At 43.9% G+C, this 18,456-nt stretch overlaps 2 protein-coding genes across 5 annotated transcripts in view; both read left to right on the top strand.

Annotated features, from left to right (window-relative positions):
• LOC115145018 (tyrosine-protein kinase ABL2-like) overlaps positions 1–9,703 on the top strand; it is a 43,152-nt gene extending 33,449 nt beyond the window's left edge. For all 3 annotated transcript variants that reach the window (XM_029686224.2, XM_029686226.2, XM_029686225.2), the window contains exons 4-10: positions 27–299; positions 618–702; positions 825–1,187; positions 1,300–1,452; positions 1,574–1,663; positions 3,465–3,647; positions 5,174–9,703. In XM_029686224.2, coding sequence (XP_029542084.1) covers positions 27–299; positions 618–702; positions 825–1,187; positions 1,300–1,452; positions 1,574–1,663; positions 3,465–3,647; positions 5,174–6,951 — 2,925 coding nt within the window. In that variant the 3' untranslated portion in view covers positions 6,952–9,703. The remainder of the gene's footprint in view (positions 1–26; positions 300–617; positions 703–824; positions 1,188–1,299; positions 1,453–1,573; positions 1,664–3,464; positions 3,648–5,173) is intronic.
• Positions 9,704–10,701: 998 nt separating this feature from the next.
• LOC115145016 (oxysterol-binding protein-related protein 9-like) overlaps positions 10,702–18,456 on the top strand; it is a 43,187-nt gene continuing 35,432 nt past the window's right edge. For both annotated transcript variants that reach the window (XM_029686221.2, XM_029686220.2), the window contains exon 1: positions 10,702–10,824. In XM_029686221.2, coding sequence (XP_029542081.1) covers positions 10,714–10,824 — 111 coding nt within the window. In that variant the 5' untranslated portion in view covers positions 10,702–10,713. The remainder of the gene's footprint in view (positions 10,825–18,456) is intronic.

Raw genomic sequence — 18,456 nt, 5'->3', positions numbered from 1 at the left:
AACCCTAACCCTCTGTCTGTCCCAAGGTGTACGTCACGGCAGAGAGCCGCTTTAGCACCCTGGCCGAGTTGGTGCACCACCACTCCACAGTGGCCGACGGCCTGGTCACCACACTCCACTACCCGGCCCCCAAGTGCAACAAGCCCACCGTCTACGGCGTGTCGCCCATCCACGACAAGTGGGAAATGGAGCGCACCGACATCACCATGAAGCACAAACTGGGTGGGGGGCAGTACGGAGAGGTGTACGTGGGAGTCTGGAAGAAATACAACCTCACCGTCGCAGTTAAAACACTGAAGGTTTGTCTCTTCTATAGATTGGTGGTGTGATTTGGATGTCGCCTGTAAGATCCCGCCATCTAGTGTCTCGATTTCACAAAATAGAAACAATCTATGGGATCATGGAATATGAAAGAGGCATGTGTATTTAGTGGTAGTTGGTCACCACCTGATGGTGGAATGTTGTATTACAACAAAATGAAACTCAATGGCGGCAATGACTAATGTTGGAGAAATGTTTAATCACAGTTTAACTTGTTTTGTTCACCTTGGTTTCCTGGTACTAAGATATTGAATAAATCCAGTGAATATGGACCTTTCTGATTGTTTGTCTTCCAGGAGGACACCATGGAGGTGGAGGAGTTCCTGAAAGAGGCAGCAGTCATGAAGGAGGTGAAACATCCCAACCTGGTGCAGCTGCTAGGTCAGTGCTGCTCACAGTACAGCTCCACTTAGTAACAGCACATGGCATTTCTATCAGCTGTTGGGTTTCTTGGCTCTTCAGGCGTAATTACGTCTAACCTCTGTTGGCTTGCCTCTGTCCAGGTGTGTGTACTTTGGAGCCTCCCTTCTACATCGTGACAGAGTACATGCCCCATGGCAACCTGCTGGACTACCTGAGGGAGTGTGACCGGGAGGAAGTGAACGCAGTGGTGCTGCTCTACATGGCCACGCAGATCTCCTCTGCCATGGAGTACCTGGAGAAGAAGAACTTCATCCACCGGGACCTGGCAGCCAGGAACTGTCTGGTGGGGGAGAACAGTGTGGTGAAGGTGGCTGACTTTGGGCTGAGCAGGCTGATGACTGGGGACACGTACACAGCCCACGCCGGAGCCAAGTTCCCCATCAAGTGGACCGCCCCGGAAAGCCTGGCCTACAACACCTTCTCTATCAAGTCTGATGTGTGGGGTGAGTCAGAACCAGATTTTCAAGCACTCTCCTTTTCACCTTTACATGTACTAAATCAGTCAACATCAGTGTGAGCGTTCTTCTCATCGTATGACGGTCTCTCGTCCCTCAGCTTTCGGTGTGCTGCTGTGGGAGATAGCGACGTACGGTATGTCTCCGTACCCAGGGATCGACCTGTCTCAGGTATACGACCTGCTGGAGAAGGGCTACCGCATGGAGCAGCCAGAGGGCTGTCCACCTAAAGTCCACGAGCTGATGAGGGCCTGTGAGTGAGCACTGCACTGAGTACACACAATGTCCCACCAACACACGGTCCCTCACACTATCATCCATTCACTTATAGCTATGTAACCTATATTGACCTTTTTATTTTATTATGATATCAGGCTGGCAATGGAGCCCGTTGGACCGACCTTCATTTGCCGAGACCCACCAGACCTTTGAGACAATGTTCCACGATTCTAGCATCTCCGAAGGTACTTGTACGACATAGTCACATTACTACCCTTAACCTTTCCGGGCTATTTGGGATGCTAGCGTCCCACCCCGCCAACAGCCAGTGAAAGTGCAGGGCGCCAAATTCAAAACAACAAAAATCTCATAATTAAAAATCCTCAAGCATTACAAGTATTATACACCATTTTAAAGATACAATTCTCGGTAATCCAGCCACAGTGTGATTTCAAAAAGGCTTTCCAACAAAAGCACCATAAACGATTGTTAGGTCACCAAGTCACAGAAAAACACAGCCATTTTTCCAGCCAAAGAGAGGAGTCAGAAAAAGCAGAAATATAGATGAAATTAATCACTAACCTTTGATCTTCATCAGATGACACTCGTAGGACTTCATGTTACACAATACATGTATGTTTTGTTCGATAAAGTGCATATTTATATCCAAAAATCTAATTTTACATTGGTGTGTTATGTTCAGTAGTTCCAAAACATGCGGTGATTTTGCAGAGAGCCACATCAATTCACAGAAATACTCATCATAAACATTGATAAAAGATACAACTATTATACATTGAAATTTAGATAAACTTCTCCTTAATGCAACCGCTGTGTCAGATTTCAAAAAAACTTTGCGGAAAAAGCATACCATGCAATAAAGATATTCGCCATATTGTGCAGTCAACAGAAGTCAGAAATAACATTATAAATATTCACTTACCTTTGATGATCTTCATCAGAATGCACTCCCAGGAATCCCAGTTCCACAATAAATGTTTGATTTGTTTGATAAAGTTCATCATTTATGTCCAAATAGCTTCTTTCGTTAGGGCGTTTGGTAAACAAATCCAAACACACGTGGAAGTCCAGCCGAAAGGTTGTAAGAAAAGTCCAAAAAGTTATATTACAGGTTGTAGAAACATGTCAAATGAGGTATAGAATCAATCTTTAGGATGTTTTTATCATAAATCTTTAATAATGTTCCAACCGGTGAATTCCTTTGTCTGTAGAAAAGCAATCTGCCAGACACCTGGCTCAATCCCCTCTCATTCGCCCCAGTCCTCACAGTAGAAGCATCAAACAAGGTTCTAAAGACTGTTGACATCTAGTGGAAGCCTTAGGAAGTGCAACATGACCAATATCCCACTGTATCTTCGATAGGCTATGAGTTGAAAACCTACAAACCTCAGATTTCCCACTTCCTGGTTGGATTTTTCTCAGGTTTTTGCTATATAGGTTCTGTTATACTCACAGACATCATTCAAACCGTTTTAGAAACTTCAGTGTTTTCTATCCAAATATACTAATTACATGCATATTCTAGCTTTTATGGCTAAGTAGCAGGCAGTTTACTCTGGGCAACCTATTCATCCAAGCCACTCAATACTGCCCCCCAGTCACCAAGAAGTTAAGGCTTAAACAAGGCATTTAGCTCTGCTGCCCGACTCCATTCAATCCTGTCAGTTGTGGCACTAGAGAGCATACATTTGTGGATATTAGAGAGGGAATGGCTCTTCATGGTGCGTTAACATATCTGTAGGGCCTTTTCATAGTGGTACAGCAGGCCCGGTGCCTCTAGGAGAGATGGAGGATGATATCTTGAGTGAGGAAAGGGCATGCTGAGGTGAGGGGAGTACAGGGAGAATGCAGTGCTTTCAGAGAAGCACTATAAACTCTAAGCATTGGTTTCTGCAGTTATTCCAGTAAATGCAGTACTACCATTTCTAGCAAGGGAATCAATGTGTATAACGATCTTATGTAAAGGTTCACTTAATTAAGCATTCCTTTCCTCTCCCGTGGCTCCCTCTCTCTCTTTCTCTGCAGAGGTAGCAGAGGAGCTGTGTAAGACTGCCGCCTCTGGCCATGCCCCGACACCACACCCCTTCAGCCACGACATGCCACTGCTGCCCTCGAAATCGCGCACTCTCAAGATGCACGCGGAGAACAAGGAGAACATCGAGGGGGGTTTGGATGGCAGGCAGGAGCCCAGCACACACGGCCCCTCAGGTACCCGCCTTGCCCGCCTCCATGCCCGCAGGCTGAGGAGAATGGCTGCTGTGTACCTGGCAGACTGAACATCACTGGATCACCTTACCCATCCCCTAAACGCACCATCTTATCTCCGTGTCATTACACAATCACAACACACCTCCTTTAGTGTCATATATAGAGCTTTCCCTCATAATTTATAAAGAATTACTGTAATGTCACTTATCTAGCCTCATGGATAATATGCAGTGGGGACTGTTGCCATATCCAACCACAACACTTAAAGGTCCAATGCAAATCATTTCTGGGTAAAAAGTAAGTACCTTACTGTGAAAAAAATTGTCAAAAGGATACAAAAATAGCTTCTTAGCAAAGAGCAATTTCTCAAGCAACAATTTTGTTAGGATTGTCTGGGAGGGGTCTGAGTGGGGAGGGGAAAACTAGCTGTTATTGTCAGAGTATTATTCAGAACTCAGTGTGGAAATGTATATAAATCACAGCTAAATCATGTTTTTGACTGCACTGGGCCTTTAAAGCGTTGCCTTTGGCCAAATACCAGATGCAGGGTTTAGATGAAATGCATTCTCAATCCTCTCCCATATATAATTCACTATTGAGGATCTGCATGACATTATAAACCACATCTCCTTCAAATCTTCATCCCTGACATGATTAGACAAGGCTGGGTTGTACTCCTCTGTGTTCATGTTTGCCACTTATCTTTCATTTATATTAAAATAATGATTGAGGGTATTGAATTCTAATCCTCTCCCTGTTGCATCCTTCACACACAACTCACATATAACACCTACAACTCTAACAATCACCAAGAATGACTGCATATGTACCAATACCTGAATTAAAATTGGCTGACCCACGAGTTATTTGTATGGTTTTTGAAATATTGTCTGTCTTGTTTTATGTGCAATCAAGTGACAATAAAGTGTTTTATTGCATGTTGTGTTCATGTTGAAAAACCTAATGCAATCTATGTTCCCGTCAGTCCTTATACTCTCACTCCTTTCTCACACCATTTTAATCCTCCCCATGATACTTCTCCACTACCAGTATGATTGATCAGTGAACACACAATAGCAAACACTGCATAGTTTCGAGTTGTATTACTCGTATGTATGGGATACACATGGTATACAGCGTCCAACGAAATGCTTAATTGCAGATTTCCTTCTCGACAATGCGTCCCTAAGATAAGTCTGGGATGAGGAAGGTTGAATGGTGGTGACACAAGGGAGGTGACTTCCTGTCATGCTGACTCCGCTGCGTGGCTCACTGTGGCGCTCATCTATTACACGTATAGAGCAGCTTGACATCCCTAGTACAACAAGGTGGCACCACAAAGTTATTGAAGCAGGAATGGCTCTGAAGAGAGAATATGCCTGTTGTCAAAGCAAATTGCAGCCAGCCTATGAGATTCGCCGGTTGGCGCTAATGCAGATTGATGTTGAGTAATGGTGTTATTAGTGTTGATAAGAGACCACAGCTCTGGTACCTATTTTTAATTCCATATCCTCTGTTCTCTGCAGGTCTGGCAGCCACTCTGCTGGCAGGGGATGGCCGGTCAGGCAGCTCTCCTGCTCTGCCTCGGAAACAGAGGGACAAATCCCCCAGCAGCCTATTGGAGGACTCCCAGGAGACCATGTTCACACGGGACCGCAAGGCTGGCTTCTTCAGCTCCTTCATGAAGAAGAAGTCTCCTTCATCCCAGCTGCAGCAGAGCCTGCCCATGCCGCCCAAGAGGAGCAGCTCGTTCCGAGAGATGGAGACCCAGCCTCACAAGAAGTACGAGCCCACGGTTGGCTTCAGCGCCCCTCCTCCCCTTCCCCAGGCGGACGGCCTGGGCTTCTCACCGTCCCATGGAGAGGGGAACCACGTCCAGTCACGCTGCTGTGGGGCCACTTTTGGACAAAAGTCCTCTGCCAACCACACCTCTGGGGTCCCACCCTTGCAGGTGGGCAGTAGTAGTAGTAGTAGCAGCAGCTGGGCAGGCCTGGCAGGTTTCTTCACCCCTCGCCTCATCAAAAAGACCTTAGGGCTACGGACTGGCAAGTCCACTGGGACCGAAGAGGGGGGTGGGGGGACCAAACCATTCCCCAGGTCCAACTCCACCTCCTCCATGACTGCAGGGCTTCCTGACCTGGAGAGGATGGCTCTGACTTTACCCAGAAACCGCAGTAAACCTCCTCTAGAGCGCACTGCCTCCACCACCTCGCAGCCTGAGAACGGGGCAGCACACACCTCTGAGTCCCTTCTTCGTAAGATGGATGAGGGCACAGCTCAGATCAGGGACCGGCCTAAAGCCAAGCTGCTTCCCCGAGGGGTGGGGGGGTGCTCTGGGGGGGTGAGGGCACCTGGGGTTGGGAGTGAGGCCGATTTGGATTGTCACTCGGGGGCTCTACGGTGTAGGGAGGGTCAGGAGGCAGGAGGACAGGACCGACAGGGATGGACGTCCCCCTCCAAAACAGTGGGATCAGGCCCGTCGGCGGCTCCACACAACCACAAGGTTCCCGTGCTGATCTCGCCTACACTCAAGCATAGCCCAGCCGATGTCCACCTGGTGGGGATGGACTCTCAGGGGAACCGCTTCAAACTGCTATCGGAGCACCAGGCGGACCGGGACCGACCACGACTGGTCAAACCCAAATGTGCTCCCCCTCCCCCTCCAACCCTGCGCCTCATTGGGCACTCCTACAGCGGGGATGGGGAGGAGCAGGTCGTAGGGACGGTGGAGGTCAACGGTGATGGGGTGAAAAGGCCGGGACGAGCAAGGGAAGTGGGACCCGGGAGACCATCAGTGCCACCACCACAAGTGCCTCTACCAACTTCAGCCTCCTCCTTTTCCTCTGCCAACAACACTAACACTACTCCCACTAAGATGGCCAACGGCGCCACAAGCACTGCTTCTTCCACAGCCCCCTCTGGTGGCTCTAAGCCTCTGCGTCGGACTCGACAGCAGGCTGAGAGGGTTCAACCGGAGAAGATCAGTAAGGAGGCTTTGCTGGAGTGTGCTGAGTGCCTGAGAGGTGCCCTCCACAGCAGCCCTGAGCCCTCCTCCAGCAGCCAGGTCTTAGATGCTGGCCACCAGCTGCTAGACTACTGCTCAGGCTACGTGGACTGCATCCCACAGATGCGGAACAAGTTTGCCTTCCGGGAGGCCGTGGGCAAATTAGAGCTGAGTCTGCAGGAGCTTCGGGCATCGTCCTCCTCTGGAATTGGAGGGGCATTTAGTGGCCCAGGACCTAGCCCTGCTCTGGACAACTTACACATCTGCATCAAAGAAATCAGTGATGTGGTTCAGAGGTAGCCATCAGACCCTGTCAAACATTTCTTTGTATTCCCTTTTTTATGTTTCTGGTTGTATTAACATTTTGGGGACGGAGAACAATCTCAGAAGTACCTCAGAAAATCACTAAATTGGATCTCTTATTGTTTACAGTTGACTCTTTCTCAAAAATGCCAGGGGAGAACACTGTTCTAACCTTTGTACATTAACATTGTTGATACCAAACTAGATATGGTTCAATGTACGCCAAGTAACTGTTTTGCCCCAAGTTCAAACTTTTCCAACTGGTTTTAAGGCCTTTCTTTTAATCGAATGTGGAGTATATCAGCTATGTATTCAGTCCCAGAGTGTTGGTAAAGAACAAAGTCAGTTTGCATATGTGTCATAGTCATCATAGCCAAGAAAAAGTGGAGAATAATTATGGCTGAGTTACTATCTTTGGTTTATGATCCTGGCAACTATGAGTTCCTGTGACGGGAAGTCACTGTTCAAAACTATTGTCACCTGGAAAATGGAAGTGTGTTCCACTTAATCAGGACTACCCTCTGCCATTTGATTTGGTTTGAGTATTTCAGGAAAATGCTCACTTAAAATCGGAATGGAAAATGTAAGCATTTTAATATTTATGTCCAAATTCCCTTGCACATGTATTTAAATGTTCGTAGCTAATGAGAAGTGAGGAAAGCGCAAGGTAACACATGGGAAGGTGGTTTGGGGCAGTATTCCCTGTGGCCCTTTCCCTCAGTGCCTATAGATTGTTAAATCATTGAAAATCTGCGAACACAGCCACTCCCTGAAAAAAATACTAATCTCAACGCAAACTGCGGTATGTCTCCAGAAAATGAGTGATTTATTTGTACATTTTTTGGTTTTAACTTTAGAATGTCTTTGTATGAACTTGAATTTAAATTAATTATTGTTTTTTATTAAAAGCACAGACCTATTTTAAAAACGTTATATCCAGGAAAAGATTCACGGTCACTTTTGCTTGGATAAGTATTTGACTATGAAAAGAAACATTCGTAGGAAGTTGCAGGACTGAGGCCCCCAACCCCATCTGAACATCTGCAAATGAGGTGTTTAATCTGTCAAAGTTCTCTGGTCATTTCAATACCAACATCGGTGTTCTGTTTTCGATGAGCATAAATGAGTGAAGATGACTGATATCCCTTTTAGATGCTTTTTGGTTATCTCTAAGCAAACATTTCCATTTCATATTGTTAAGTCATTTCATCCTGTTTGTTGTATTGTGCACAAATAGCAAGTATCACCCGTACCTGCAATCCTTTCTCTATAATAATTTGGCTAATGAATCAAGCAATCAAAACAAAAAAAAGCTTGTTTATAATAGTGTCCCTCGACTGAAAATTCCCCTAATGCCCACTTGAGATGTTGGAACCCTTGGTGTACACTGGATAAAGCCAATGAAGTAGTAGACTGATTGCTATATTGCATTTAGTCTTAGTATAAACTCTAATAGTACCGTTTATGACACCCAATATTTTTCACAGTTCATTCCATGTCTGTTTTGGGGTACACCACCTATTTAATCCAGCAGATGAGCTTCAGTGTCTCTGTTCATTCAAAGGTCGTCTTGACTAATAGGATGTCATGAAACGAATTGTTTCTTTACACTGTGAGGTTCCAAATTAAATAATGAGGTATTTGTTTTTATTTTCTTGCTACTGGATACAGCAGTGTTTTTCCAATTATTCATGGTGCCTTTTGTGAAATATATTGTATGTATTGTGCACTAAGTCAAGAAATGGATATACAGCGATGTGTAATTGTAAATATCTTGTGCTTTGGTCTTCAGATGACACATTTCGCCATGAAATTGTGGCCAAGTATAAATATAACTACAACATACATTTATATTACTGGGAGTAAATTTTAAGACTCAAACTTGAAAATAAAATGTGCAATTTGTCTCCTATATTATAATAGATTGACTGATGGTCAAATACAGCTTGTTCTTGGTCTGATTGATAGTGGTCCATACTTGTGATCCCACATAATTCTGTCTCTGACAGTTGCACAATAAGTGTTTAATTTCCAACAAACTACACAAACATGAGTCTCTCTGGTGCACTTCCCCAAAGCTGCTCTGTAGTATTAAGGATCTGAACTATTAAACTCTCTGCATCCTCCACTTGCTGTCTGTGAAATTCTTAATGACTGATTACCAATTTGGCCTTCCATTATTTTGCCTTTCACCCTTGCTTATTTCTGCTTCAATCGTCTTTGTTCTGCTTTACTGCCAAACTGTACTAGTGAGACGAGTATCCCGTAGACTTGTGATTATCTCTAATTTATTGTTGGATTAAGAGTGTAATGAACCAGGCTTGTCACGCTAGGAGAATTAGTTTGCAATGATTGCAATTTTGCAAAAAATATATTTCATTTTGGGTTAAGTGCTCTTCAATTAATTTCTGCCCAGTTTGTCTTTCTGATTAAGCTGTATGTCCTTTATTTATTGTTGCTGTATTTATTTTGTAAATAATGTTTTGGATCCTGCAACTTTTCTGTTTGATCTGGACAGTGCTGAAGAAATTGTATTTGCACATCGTATACCAAAGGCCACTTCCTCTTCAGTTCTATGAGTGCAATGAGAATGGAATACACTTCATTTTGAAAATGTGAATTTAACAGGGATAAAAATGGCAGAGGTTATAATTAACTTTTTGTTTTTGATTTAAAGCTCACATAGTATATAACTGTGAAGTTCTCCCTAGCAGTGTTACATTTGATGTAAATAAAACGTTGAACATTTCTAAGGTCCATTTATCTTTTTGATTTGGGGAAATTCTAAAGATAAATCAAGAGCGCAACCTCAAGTCACCAGCTCAAACCTTGCCTTGTGTTAATCAGATGAAATAAATCAAATTGACCTGTGATTCCTTTACTGTAAATAGAATGTAATTGATGGGAGGAAAATAATGATATTGATTGAAACACGATGATCGCCCAGGGGCAGTTAGGGGTTGCATAATTTTGTGACGTGATAAAAACCTTTCTTAATTTAAGACACATCCTGACCCAGGCATTAAATTACATCACATCTGCTCCTGGAACTGTCATCTGAAATGTTTTAATGCAACCTTCATCCTTTAAATTTTTTAATGTAATTGAACCTTTATTTGACTAATCATCTTAGTGGAGGAAGGTTGTCTGTTTTGAGTATTTAAACATGGCCATTTAACTCAAAGGCATACAATGGATGTGTTCTGAACTGGGATACTACATGCTAAATAATTGCAAACTATGTGAGTATGAACTTTATACTAATCTTAAATATTTCAAATATACTACTGTATTTGGTATAGTAAAAAAAAAAAACTGTTAGCCCCACCCATTTTGCAAACGTGTTCTGGATTATAAAATAACATCTGGAAAGATTTTAAGATAATGAACAGATACTGATCAAATTTTCCAGCAACTGTATTATGACATCTTGTTTCTTCAAGCATGCTACCCCATATACTTAATGCTAGGGGCCCACGAGGCCATGCACATACTCATTATACGGTACTTACTAAATAGTATGAGAGCTATGCCATTTTGAACATGTCCAATGTAACCTGGCATAATGGCCCAAAAGAAGAGATAGACCTATAGTGTCATAACCATGTGCACCTATGGAACAACAAATGAGAAAGCAAAAGTGTAACTTCAAATGTTTGACAATCTGTCAGCTGTTAAGGATGCTGTCAAACTTGCCATCCCGTGACGTATTTTTTCTCCATACTGACTCCTCCCCTAGAATCTTGGCCAATTGTAAAGATGGCGTCCATCATGGAGGGACCGCTGAGCAAATGGACTAACGTCATGAAAGGTTGGCAGTATCGCTGGTTTGTTTTGGACTACAATGCGGGTTTACTGTCATACTACACGGTGCGTATTTTATTGTACTTCATAATGAATAAGCCGATAACCTCCCGGGTCCGGTATTATTATTTGCTAAAGCCTGTCAAAACCGAGTAGGGACAGCGGCCTCCCTGTTGGTGCTTTCACGACAACTGGGACCTCGGGGGGGTCAAATCATGACGTCCGTGATCTTCAGGTCGGAACTCTAGAAAGATGCCCGAGTTTTCGACTTGGAATTCCGAGTTAGATGACTGTTCAAAACCATTTTTCTCATTCGGAACTCGTTTTTTCCAGAGGTTCCAGTTGTCTAGAACGCACTGAATTCGGAGTTTTCCGAGTTCCCAGTTGTTTTGAACGCGTGATGTGTGCCGGGAGTTGGGAATCTCTCAGCTGTCAGAAAAGGGCGGGGGACTTTGCGGACATATCCGTTATTGACCAATCCTATCCATGCTGGAGGAGAAACTAGCAAATGAAATGCCAGCATTTTCTATACTTCCTGGAATGATGCGGCTGTGTTCTTTCCTCGTTGTTTATCTTCAAAATGTTCTATCTAGGTAGCTGTCTTTTCCATGTCCATGTTCTGCTGTCAGTTAGCGCTGTAGATTTTTTTCGAGACATTTAAAGCAACGTAGCAGGAACAATTATAACATTGTCTCCTTCCTTTGCTGACATGGTTATCTAGCTAACAAACGTTAGTCAGTTCATTGAGTTAACGTTAACTAGCTAGTCAAGTGAACGCAATTTTTCCCTGCTTAGTCTGCCTGCGTAACAAGAATGTATAGTAGACTTCACCGTTTTGGTTTGCTGTCACCAGAGGAAAATAGTTCATGTTTACAGACATCGAATCACATTTTATTGGTCGCATACACACATTTTACTGATATTATTGCAGATGCAGTGAAATGCGTGTTTTTAGCTCCCTACAGTGCAGTAATACTGAAAAATAGAAAACAATACACAAATCCCCAAAATCAATAAATTCAATAAATATCAAGAGTAAACAATTGCATATGTTATACAGTGCCATATGTTATATCAGTCAAAGTTTGGACACACCTACTAATTCCAGGGTTTTTCTTTATTTTTACTATTTTCTACATTGTAGAATAATAGTGAAGACATTGAAACTATGAAATAACATATGGAATCATGTAGTAACCAAAAAAGTGTTAAACAAATCTAAATATATTTGAGATTCTTCAAAGTAGCCACCCTTCGCCTTGATGACAGCTTTGCATACTCTTGGCATTCTCTCAACCAGCTTCATGAGGTAGTCACCAGGAATTAATTTAAATTAGCAGGTGTGCCTTGTTTATTTATGTAATTTCTTTCCTTCTTAATGCATTTGAGCCAATCAGTTGTGTTGTGACAAGGTAGGGGGGGGGGGGGTATACAGAAGATAGCCCTATTTGGTAAAAGACCAAGTCCATATTATGGCACGAACAGGTCAAATAAGCAAAGAGAAATGACAGTCCATCATTACTTTAAGACATGAAGGTCAGTAATCTGGAAAATTTCAAGTGCAGTTGCAAAAACCATCAAGCGCTATGATGAAACTGGCTCTCATGAGGACCGCCACAGGAATGGAAGACCCAGAGGATACGTTCATTATCATTACCAGTTTCAGAAATTGCAGCCCAAATAAATGCTTCAGAGTACAAGTAACCGACACATCTCAACATCAACTGTTCAGAGGAGACTGAGTGAATCTGGCCTTCATGGTCAAATTGCTGCAAAGAAACCACTACTAAAGGACACCAATAAGAAGAGACTTGCTTGGACCAAGAAACACGAGCATTGGACATTAGACCGATGGAATTCTGTCCTTTGGTCTGATGAGTCCAAATTGAAAGATTTTTAGTTCCAACCGTTGTGTCTTCGTGAGACGCAGAGTAGGTAAACGGATTATCTTCAAATGTGTGGTTCCCACCGTGAAGCATGGAGGAGGTGTGGGGGTGCTTTGCTGATGACTCTGTCTGTGATTTATTTAGAATTCAAGGCACACTTAACCAGCATGTCTTCCACAGCATTCTGCAGTGATACGCCGTCCCATCTGGTTTGGGCTTAGTGGGACTATCATTTGTTTTTCAACAGGACAATGACCCAACTCACCTCCAGGCTGCGTAAGGGCCATTCGACCAAGAAGAAGAGTGATGGAGTGCTGCATCAGATGTCCTGGCCTCCACAATCACCCGACCTCAACCTAATTGAGAAGGTTTGGGAGGAGTTGGACCGCAAAGTGAAGGAAAAGCAGCCAACAAGTGCTCAGGAAACAAGTGCTCAGGAACTCCTTCAAGACTGTTGGAAAAGCATTCCAGGTTAAGCTGGTTGAGAGAATGCCAAGAGTGTGCAAAGCTGTCATCGAGGCAAAGGGTGGCTACTTTGAAGAATCTCAAAGATAAAATATATTTTGATTTGTTTAACACTTTTTTGGTTACTATATGATTCATTATGTGTTATTTCATAGTGATGTCTTCACTATTATTCTACAATGTGGAAAATAGTAAAAATGAAGATAAAGCTGTGTCCAAACATTTGACTGGTACAGTATATAGACAGTATATGAATAGAAAAGTGTGTACAGCAGTAGTTATACAGTATGTGGGTAAAACTGTATTTAAACATTTATTAAAGTGACCAGTGTTGAATGGTTAGCAGTCTCTAAAGTGCAGAGTAGAGTACCGGGTGGTAGTCGGCTAGTAACATTGCCACCCCTCTTGTTGTTTTGTTTTTTTAGCTACCTTGTATCATTGATTGCACCCTTCATAAAGCTACATAGCCCGTCGAAGTTGGCGCTATTATTTATTTTTCCTTGGTGACAACCTAAAGCCATTTTGTTCTACTATTTTCAACAGCCTGACCCTGCCACTTTGATGGGTAAACCTAAGGGATGGGACAGGAGAAATGTCGCCACTGTCAAATTAATAGAGGACCCATACCAGAGGCGCGTTGGTTGGAAATTGTGGGCAGGTGATTATTCGTGCTGTGAGTTTCCTGCTGATGGTGGTCTCCCGCCTATCTATGTCACAATGGAACGCCAGACTATCGCTCCTCAACGTCTGTAGACTATGATTCATGCTTTAGGCATTATAACTAAGTCAACAATCTTTGGTCATACACACTCAATGGCCAGTTTGTTATGTACGCTACCCTGTTCACAAAAATGGTTAGCTCCTACAGACAGCGAGTCACATGGCCATGTCTTGCTACAGTGGGGCAAAAAAGTATTTAGTCAGCCACCAATTGTGCAAGTTCTCCCACTTAAAAAGATGAGAGGCCTGTAATTTTCATCATATGTACACTTCAACTAATGACAGACAAAATGAGAAAAAAACACATTGTAGGATTTTTAATGAATTTATTTGCAAATTATGGTGGAAAATAAGTATTTAGTCACCTACAAACAAGCAAGATTTCTGGCTCTCACAGACCTGTAACTTCTTCTTTAAGAGGCTCCTCTGTCCTCCACTCATTACCTGTATTAATGGCACCTGTTTGAACTTGTTATCAGTATAAAAGACACCTGTCCACAACCTCAAACAGTCACACTCCAAACTCCACTATGACCAAGACCAAAGAGCTGTCAAAGGACACCAGAAACAAAACCGTAGACCAGCACCAGGCTGGGAAGACTGAATCTGCAATAGGTAAGCAGCTTGGTTTGAAGAAATCAACTGTGGAAGCAATTATGAGGAAATGGAAGACATACAACACAATTGATAATCTCCCTCGATCTGGGGCTCCACGCAAGATCTCACCCCGTGGGGTCAAAATGATCACAAGAACGGTGAGCAAAAATCCCAGAACCACATGGGGGGACCTAGTGAATGACCTGCAGAGAGCTGGGACCAAAGTAACAAAGCCTACCATCAGTAACACACTACGCCACCAGGGACTCAAATCCTGCAGTGCCAGATGTGTCCCTCTGCTTAAGCCAGTACATGTCCAGGCCCGTCTGAAGTTTGATAGAGAGCATTTGGATGATCCAGAAGAAGATTGGGAGAATGTCATATGGTCAGATGAAACCAAAATATAACTTTTTGGTAAAAACTCAACTCGTCGTGTTTGGAGGACAAAGAATGCTGAGTTGCACCCAAAGAACTCCATACCTACTGTGAAGCATGGGGGTGGAAACATCATGCTTTGGGGCTGTTTTTCTGCAAAGGGACCAGGACGACTGATCCGTGTAAAGGAAAGAATGAATGGTATCGTGAGATTTTGAGTGAAAACCTCCTTCCATCAGCAAGGGCATTGAAGATGAAACGTGGCTGGGTCTTTCAGCATGACAATGATCCTAAACACACCGCCTGGCCAACGAAGGAGTGGCCTAGCCAGTCTCCAGATCTCAACCCCATAGAAAATCTTTGGAGGAAGTTGAATGTCCGTGTTGCCCAGCAACAGCCCCAAAACATCACTGCTCTAGAGGAGTTCTGCATGGAGGAATGGGCCAAAATACCAGCAACAGTGTGTGAAAACCTTGTGAAGACTTACAGAAAACGTTTGACCTCTGGCATTGCCAACAAAGGGTATATAACAAAGTATTGAGAAACTTTTGTTATTGACCAAATACTTATTTTCCACCATAATTTGCAAATAAATTCATTAAAAATCCTACAATGTGATTTTCTGGATTTTTTTTCTCATTTTGTCTGTCATAGTTGAAGTGTACCTATGATGAAAATTACAGGCCTCATCTTTTTAAGTGGGAGAACTTGCACAATTGGTGGCTGACTAAATACTTTTTTGCCCCACTGTATATAAAGCAGGCATCGAGGCATTCAGTTACTGCTCGATTAAACAGTAGAATGAGCAAAGCGAGTGACCTAAGCGACTTTGAACGTGGTACCGTCGTTGGTGCCAGGCGCGCCGGTTGCAGTATCTCAGAAACGGCTGGCCTCCTGGGCTTTTCAGGCACGACATTGTCTAGGGTTCACCAAGAATGCTGCAACAAACAAAAAGCATCCAGTCAGCAGCAGTGCTGTGGGCGAAAACAGCTTGTTGATGAAAGAAGGAGAATGGCAAGAATCGTGCACGCTAATAGGGGGATCACAAACCGGAACATAACGGTGCAGTACAATGCACAACTCGTCAGTCCTTGTCACGAATGGGCTATTGCAGCAGAGGTCCACACCGCTTTCCACTCCTATAAGCTAAAAACAAGAAGAAGCGGGTCCAGTGGGCACGCAATCACCAGCATTGGACAATTGAAGAGTGGAAAAATGTTGCCTGGTTCGACGAATCCTGGTTCCTGTTGCATCATGCTGATTGATGGCAGTCAGGATTTGGAGTAAGCAGCATGAGCCCCATCCTGCCTTGTGTCAACGGTACAGGCTGGTGGAGTAATGTGGAGAATGTTTTCCTGGCACGTTAGGTCCCTTGATACTAATTTAAGCAATGTTTCCATGCCCCAAAGAAGAATGCAGGCTGTTCTTTAAGCAAAGGGGGGTCCAACCCAGTACTAGATGGGTGTAGCTAATAAACTGGCCACTGGGTGTGTGTATACGACCATTGAACAGAAGGAAAATCATGAAAATAATATGCTCCACTGTGTCACAATAAAGTATCTCACAGGTAGCCACAAATATGCCCCTTTTACTGTCATTCACAAAGACGGGAAGGTTTCACGATACAGAAATCCAGTATCCAAATCTCATGCAAGTCTAACTACAGGTAACTGATAAAATAAAGGAAACACCAACATTGCGTCTTAAAGGTTGAGTAAGTAAGAATTTTGTCCACAAATGTACCCACATTTCTATTAGGCCTATATGTACATAGTTTATAATTGGTCAATGCCATAATGTAGTTATTTTGTTAAATACTTCTCCCTATTAGTTGAAATGTTTTTTTTCAAAGCTATATTTAGCTGTTGCGCTAGCTGTTCTGTTGGAACAGATTCTCAAATCGTGGGGATTTGTCGCGCTATACAGACGATGCAGGTGTTGCTAGGCAACCCCCTGACTTGCCGGGGCAGCCTGCGCCCTCTGTGGCAAAAGCCAGTGTGAGAAACGGGCTAACAAAGGTTTGTGCTTTGAAACAAAATAAATACTGCACTCTGACCTACAAAACGTATTTGCTAGGTTCTTGATCGTGTTGTTAGACAAAGCAAGGAAAGAGAACTTCAAAACATGATGTAGTTTTATCTGAATTTGCAGCCGTTGTTGGTAAATAATGAATCTGCTAGCTTCTGATGTGACTGGGCCACAACATGCCACCAAAACCGCTTCAATGCGCCTTGGTTTAGATTCTACAAATGCCTGAAACTATTGGAGGGATGCGACACCATTCCACGATAAATTCCATAATTTGGTAATAGACTACTACCGCACGGCAAGCGGTAACGACGCACCAAGACTGGAACCAACAGGACTCAGAACAGCTTCTACCTCCAAGCCATAAGACTGCTAAATAGTTATACCGGGAAGCTTTTGGTTAACTATTTAACTACCTGCATTGACCCTTTGCTCTAACTCTTTTGACTGATCACATACGCTGCTGGTACCCAATGTATATAGCCAAGTTATCTTTTATTTTATTTTTATTTTACCTTTATTTAACTAGGCAAGTCAGTTAAGAACAAATTCTTATTTTCAATGACGGCCTAGGAACAGTGGGTTAACTGCCTGTTCAGGGGCAGAACGACAGTTCATTGTGTTTATTTTTCGTGTTATTTTCTATTAATCTTTTTTTCATTTACATTTACATTTAAGTCATTTAGCAGACGCTCTTATCCAGAGCGACTTACAAATTGGTGCTTTCACCTTATGACATCCAGTGGAACAGCCACTTTACAATAGTGCATCTAGGTCTTTTAAGGGGGGGGGGAGAAGAAGGATTACTTTATCCTATCCTAGGTATTCCTTAAAGAGGTGGGGTTTCAGGTGTCTCCGGAAGGTGGTGATTGACTCCGCTGTCCTGGCGTCGTGAGGGAGTTTGTTCCACCATTGGGGGGCCAGAGCAGCGAACAGTTTTGACTGGGCTGAGCGGGAACTGTACTTCCTCAGTGGTAGGGAGGCGAGCAGGCCAGAGGTGGATGAACGCAGTGCCCTTGTTTGGGTGTAGGGCCTGATCAGAGCCTGGAGGTACTGAGGTGCCGTTCCCCTCACAGCTCCGTAGGCAAGCACCATGGTCTTGTAGCGGATGCGAGCTTCAACTGGAAGCCAGTGGAGAGAGCGGAGGAGCGGGGTGACGTGAGAGAACTTGGGAAGGTTGAACACCAGACGGGCTGCGGCGTTCTGGATGAGTTGTAGGGGTTTAATGGCACAGGCAGGGAGCCCAGCCAACAGCGAGTTGCAGTAATCCAGACGGGAGATGACAAGTGCCTGGATTAGGACCTGCGCCGCTTCCTGTGTGAGGCAGGGTCGTACTCTGCGGATGTTGTAGAGCATGAACCTACAGGAACGGGCCACCGCCTTGATGTTATTTGAGAACGACAGGGTGTTGTCCAGGATCACGCCAAGGTTCTTAGCGCTCTGGGACGAGGACACAATGGAGTTGTCAACCGTGATGGCGAGATCATGGAACGGGCAGTCCTTCCCCGGGAGGAAGAGCAGCTCCGTCTTGCCGAGGTTCAGCTTGAGGTGATGATCCGTCATCCACACTGATATGTCTGCCAGACATGCAGAGATGCGATTCGCCACCTGGTCGTCAGAAGGGGAA

This window comes from Oncorhynchus nerka, linkage group LG17 (assembly GCF_034236695.1).
Source record: "Oncorhynchus nerka isolate Pitt River linkage group LG17, Oner_Uvic_2.0, whole genome shotgun sequence".
Lineage (NCBI taxonomy): Eukaryota > Metazoa > Chordata > Actinopteri > Salmoniformes > Salmonidae > Oncorhynchus > Oncorhynchus nerka.
This window is presented reverse-complemented; position numbering and strand designations above follow the sequence as displayed.